The sequence below is a fragment of the Rhagoletis pomonella genome, unplaced genomic scaffold, assembly GCF_013731165.1.
Source record: "Rhagoletis pomonella isolate Grant_MI unplaced genomic scaffold, Rhpom_1.0 Rhpom_scaffold_00003, whole genome shotgun sequence".
NCBI lineage: Eukaryota > Metazoa > Arthropoda > Insecta > Diptera > Tephritidae > Rhagoletis > Rhagoletis pomonella.
In genome coordinates, this window is record NW_023458557.1 from 5501253 (window position 1) to 5507280 (window position 6028).

General features: G+C 35.8%; 1 protein-coding gene across 1 annotated transcript in view; it reads right to left on the reverse strand.

Annotated features, from left to right (window-relative positions):
• Positions 1-994: 994 nt before the first annotated feature.
• The window catches only part of LOC118735007 (transmembrane 9 superfamily member 2), a 119537-nt gene continuing 114503 nt past the window's right edge, over positions 995-6028 (reverse strand). Inside the window, exon 3 of the mRNA XM_036464609.1 lies at positions 995-1638. Coding sequence (XP_036320502.1) covers positions 1135-1638 — 504 coding nt within the window. The 3' untranslated portion in view covers positions 995-1134. The remainder of the gene's footprint in view (positions 1639-6028) is intronic.

The following is a 6028-nucleotide window of genomic DNA, read 5'->3' on the forward strand; positions in this document are numbered from 1 at the left end:
TAGAAGATTTAAAGTAAGTTCTTGTAAATTCAATACAAGATTACAAAACTGGGAATTGCTTCATCCAACAACTACTTTTAGCCGGCGATGCCACATTTCGCGACGGTTTTACGTTGTAGAAAAGGTTTCTGTTTCCGATGCATGCTGTCATGCACTGACCAAAACTCAGGGGAATATTTCGCGTTATTATTATTTCCAGTGCGGACTTTTCAAAGTAACGACATGTCCTATTTAATATTGTTTCCATTATGTTTTAAAACAGAATTATGTAATTCAGTATTTTAAAAAGCAGAATTGTCAAAAGGCAGAATTTTCAGAAAGCAGAATTTCGTGTTCCGAATTTTGTAGTATCAGAATTTCGATACCAACCCGAATGTGTAGAATTGACAACAACAACCACGCTGTCAAGTTTAATAGCGGCAAATCAGCTGCACTTGATAGTAGTAGGTTGAATAAGGAAATGAATTAGCAACAATAGTTTAAGGGGTGTGCAGAGCTCAGTGGTAAACGCTCCTGACTTTGCACATCGATGTCGCGGGTTCGATCCCTGCTGAAGTCTAGAAAAAGAAGTCTGATGAGCATGAGATGTGGTGATCTCCGAAATAGCTGCTATAACTTCTACCGCTTAGACTTTGTTGCTTTTTCCATTTTTCAAAAGTTACAATATTAAAAGATTATAAAACATGCATACATGCTGTTTGAATTTTAAGGTAACATTTGAAATAAGCAATAAATTGTTTCCGAAACGAGGAAACATATTCTCCAACAGTTGGTCGTCCGAAATTAGTTTTTGGTTGGTCGGGTAATACACAACGTTCAGTTTTAAATTTTCCAAATATTCTTCAAATTTAAGTTGCGCTTCGCAGAAAGAGTGCAAGTGTTTTTAATGAATTAGCATTTTATCCGTAATTAAAGGGATTAAAAATTTATTAATTTATGGAGGTAAATATATGATTTTTTAAAGTTTTATAATATGATTACAAAATAAACATCGTGTTTTATAAGCATGTTGGTAATATATTACATATATTAAAGGAATCCATGAAATCGAGAATAGAAATCATTAAATTTTATATACAGAGAATATTATGCTGCTTTAAACGTAATACATTGGCCCCTCATTAAAACGAACCCTTAATCAACTTTAACTACGCTATATATTTTACGAACAAAAAAAAAGCAAGCCACAAAACCTATCGTTCCGGTAAGTAAAAAAAACAAAAATACCATAATGCAAGTATAGCCGAAATATAAGAATACAGATGCTCCATCCTTAATCGAAAGTTTAGTAAAAAAGTAATGGCAACAGTATATGCACAGATAAACAGCCGTGAATGCAGATGTTAAAAACGATCGCCACCACCAGTGATAATCCTCCGCACAAAGATGAAAATAACACAGTAGAACTGTAGTCTCGGAACAGGTTATGATCAATATTAGAAAAACGAGGAATAGAAACCCAAACATATAATACATTTGATTAGACCAAATAGAACTAAGAATAAAAAATAATTGAATAAAAATACATCCAAATGGTAAAACGCCTCCCATAATTATTCCTGGAATTGGTTGTGTGTAAATCGATTGATCCGGAATTTGTCGTGGAATTTGGTTTGTTCGAACAGGATGCTCCAAGATCTGAAAAAAGAAAATAAAAAGTGCTTGAAAATACTCGATAATCTTCATTTCTTAAAAACTACAGCAGCGTTCAATGAATTTACTACGAAATTCAAAATAATATTGATTGCAACTTATGTTGAATTATTTATTTTTAATAATTTTCATTTGAAATATAGTTCAAACTATAACAGCCTGGACAAATTTCAAAAAACAAATAATCAAACTTCAAACGATTTTCATACAAATTTCACACTTTTTAATCTCAATCTTAAGAAAATTTCCGGATGTGCCCATTCAATTTTAGTCTAATAAAAAGAAACTTTCAAGTCGCTAAAAATTACCGTGGAATTTTTACAACTTTTTTGTGGAGGGAGTTGTACATTTCCTCCATATAACGCATGATAAAAATGCGCAACACCCTCCACGAAAGAATTCTAAAAAATCAACGGTAATTTTTAGCGACTTGAAACTTTCTTTTCAGACTAAAATTGAATGGGCTATAAAACTGCATATCCGAAAATTTTTTTAAGATTGTGATTAAAAAGCTTGAAACATATTGATTTTCAAGAATTCTATACCATTTCTACGAAAAGGTGTTTTTTCCCATATAAAATGCATGGATATTTGAGCGCTTTGAGCGAGCTCCAAATATTTAATGATTTCAAAATAAATAATATGGGTATATTTTTTCGGTATATAACAATCCTACACTCAGAGAAAGAATCAAGTTGTTCGCACTCGGTCTTAGCATTTCCGAACTTAAAATCGGATACTCGTACACATAATAGAGAAGCATCATATTTGATTTGAGTAGGAAATTTTTATTTCAAGAAGCAAATATGTAGATTCCATATACTTAAATCGAGTTAATTTGTTCTTATTTTTAGGCCGACATTTTTCCCTCAGTTTAGGGAGTGAGAGCATAAAAATTCAGACTTTACTTTTTCACATGCATTTTTGAACCACCCACTGCACATATCGTCGCTACCATGTCAAACTATCGAATGTGAAAATGGGTACTTTTCCGGAGCAAAAACACTGTTGTTGTCATTAGGAAAAAGTGTGGGTTCCGACATAGTATTGTTACAGCCAGTATCTCTGTTTTTAAGACTAGAAATTCGACGATTTGCGGACTTTCGTATAATTCTGAACGCATGCGCAAGGTATCAAAAATGAAAAAACCATTTTACACATTCGATAGTTTGACATGGTAGCGACGATACCTAAAAAACTAGTTTCGTAAAATGTTGTTGCAGGGATCTTTTTGTCATATAGTATTTACTTTGAATGGATTCTACTTTATACTTATTAAAACTTATACCTACGAGTGTCTCTGAAGCATTAGTTGTTGGATTAGCTCCGTTATTAACATCACCAGTTGGCTCGCCTGATCGGTTACCGTTTTTTTCCGGCTAACTTTTGCTTTTGTTCAATTTTACACAAGCATAATGAATCGAGCAAATAAAAGACGTGAGGCTATTCGAGAACAAACGGATAACCCAAATATAACATTTCGTACTGCGGTCCCTAAATTGAAGCGCTCAGCGTGGCGTTTTCCATTGTCAACGGGTGTCAGCGCGCGCTATCCCCAAATCAACGCGGCGTAATTTTTGACGTTTTCTCAGATCCTCTCCTTTTTATTCTGGTTTCCTCTTTCACTTTTTTGTCCTTTCTCTTTCTTTCCGTCTTCTGCATCCAACTTCAACGCGTAACGCCCTTCAAAAATAAAAATTCCATTTGCTCGGCGTTAGCGCCGTGTTATTGTGGGATGCTTCATCCAAATTGTATGGGCATGCGGATTTTTGACAGTTGCTTGGCGCTTGATGCGCCAATTTAGGGATGGCAGTTAAGCGAAAAAGTTTGTGGTTCAAAAAGCAAGTTAGCAACTTTAGAGCTGAAATCGAGGATCACAGCTTACTGCGCGCGAATGAAACCAGCATAATTGTAAAACTGGAGCAGTTGGAAATAATGCAGGCACAATTTGAAGATTACGTTCTTCCACGTTCGCACAATCATCCATTCGTCGGCAGTCGCCGATGGAAGAACATTCCGCAGTGGCCTCCATTACGGTAGTCCCAAGATTTCGTTTGCCACCGTTGCAGTTACCCCGATTCAGTGGGCAATGTTCAGTGCAGTCGTAGATAAGGAGACGAACTTGTCAAGCGTCGAGAAATTTCAACACCTAGGGTCGTGCGTAAGTGGAATCGCTTTAGATGCTTTTCGGCCTTTGGAAACCAACGCGGAAGAGTATGAAAAAGCGGTAACATTACTAAAAATAGATTTCGATATAAGGTCCATTCTTTTGCAACCGAGCTACAAAAGAACACTCGCTTAAATGACGAATTACATGCAAAGCAACAACACAAACTCGCCTATTTATCCGAGTTCAGCCAGGTCGGTTAAAAAATACGCGAAAGTGTTGTTAAGTGAAAAAACTGCTCTATTGTGAATTGTTTACGAGAAAGTGGAGAGGGAAATTTTTATTTTCGTATATACATTATTTATATTTTAAATACGCATTTATATTACGCAAATATCTCGCATAATTACTAATACCTATTGTTTTTTTGTGTCTAAATCCCGTTGAACTAATCACGTGTACGTATAATGGAGAGCCTTGAAAACACTACATCCAGTTCGGGACACCAGGTGAATCATAAAAGGAATTCCATTCGTAAACAATCATTTGTCACCGCCAGCCCTGCCAAAGGGTGTGCATTTTGCAATGCTATAGAGCATTTAATTTTCACGTGCCCTTTGTTTCAAAATTTATCACCTTCGCTGCGCTTCAAGGAAGGCAAAAGGTTGCAGCTTCGTATTAACTGTTTTCGAAAAGGCCATGTCGTGAAAAATTGCAAATCAAGCAATTGCAGAAGTTGTTCAAGCAAACATAATACCTTGCTTCACTTGTCCTCAATCGCTCGTCCTGTTCTCGAGGATGCAGCCGCATCTCCGGAGGCGGCTCTTATTACGGACTCTAAGCAGCCTGTTGCATTCGTGTCTAAGGAGCATGCTACGTTGGCTACTGCTGTGGTATTCTAAAAAGCCTTGCTTGATTCCGCATCGCAATTGCATTGTATAACTTCAGGGCCCAATTGCACCAACGGCTTATCACTTATCACCTTACAACTTTTGGATAAGCCTTTTTTTTTGAAAAGTAAAGTTGATAAGTGTTGCACTTTTTACTTATCAAAAAAACGTATCAACTTATAAAAAAAAAGAGTAACTGAAAATTTGCTTGGATAAGTCGATTTGATAAGCATTGCATAGCCAATTTCTTTTGCTTCTCAAATAGAGAACTTTACGAATAATGTGCTTAGCTACAATGATTACCGTTTCCTAATGGAAAACGAAGGCTTAGGAAGCCCATGTGCGATTTGATAAACATTTTCAACTTCCCTTTTTTTCTTACTATGTCGCGCGCACAAAGCAAAGCCAATAAATTGGCAGTCTTAAAAATTGGTAAGGAAAAAAGTAAGTCCGTCTTGACTATCATACGTATGTTTATATAAATAGCTATATTTTTCTACATTTTAGGATTATATATTTGAATCTTTCCAAAACAATTCAGTAACAAAAACCACATAGCATTAATAGAATTACATATTTCCCTACCGATTAACAAATTGGTACTCAGTAACCTTAGGGGCGCCTATGTATATCTTATTTCCATCAATGCACCCTGCGACTTAAGGAAATCCACCAATGCTGAAAAATTGTGTGGCAATATTTTGCGTAAATTCCGGCCAACAAATAGTTTCATTCATCAATTTGTTTATCACGGCATTTGCCACTCGATGGATTACTCTACATAGCGGTAATTTGTGGACCCTGTAAATTAAAGAAATGCTTGCGTGTAGCTTGCAACAAGAATTGCTGCTTTATTTGAAATTACTTTCTTTTTATACAAAATTTCTTACACTAATTTACACTAATACTTACAAACTACAAATGTGCATATGGTATGCTAAATCAGCATATGTGTCATAGTTATTTTGGCAGTCGCACTGACAAACTGACGCTGACGATCTGTTGATCTGATCGTCACGTGAGTTGGTCAGTGTGCCTGTCTTGAGTAATGCAATTGGCAAGTGTAAACTGAACTGTGCCTTTGAACGTTTGGTGTTGAACTCCCGCTGAGTTCATTATGACTTATGTGGGTCATGATGGCATTGACATCGTGTGCGGTCGATATTTGTAAATGCATTAGAGTGGTGTATTTACTGTAATACTACACCTTCCGCCTTAAAAAAAAAAAGGATCTATATAATTGCAGTCAATTCTATATATCCATTTTTAACGACTTAATGACCTACTTAAGGCTTAGTTGTGCTTACAAAATTTTAATTGCTTTTCGGCTCATATTGCCATTATTGCATGAAGTGTTTGTTATGGTTTCTTTTTTTTT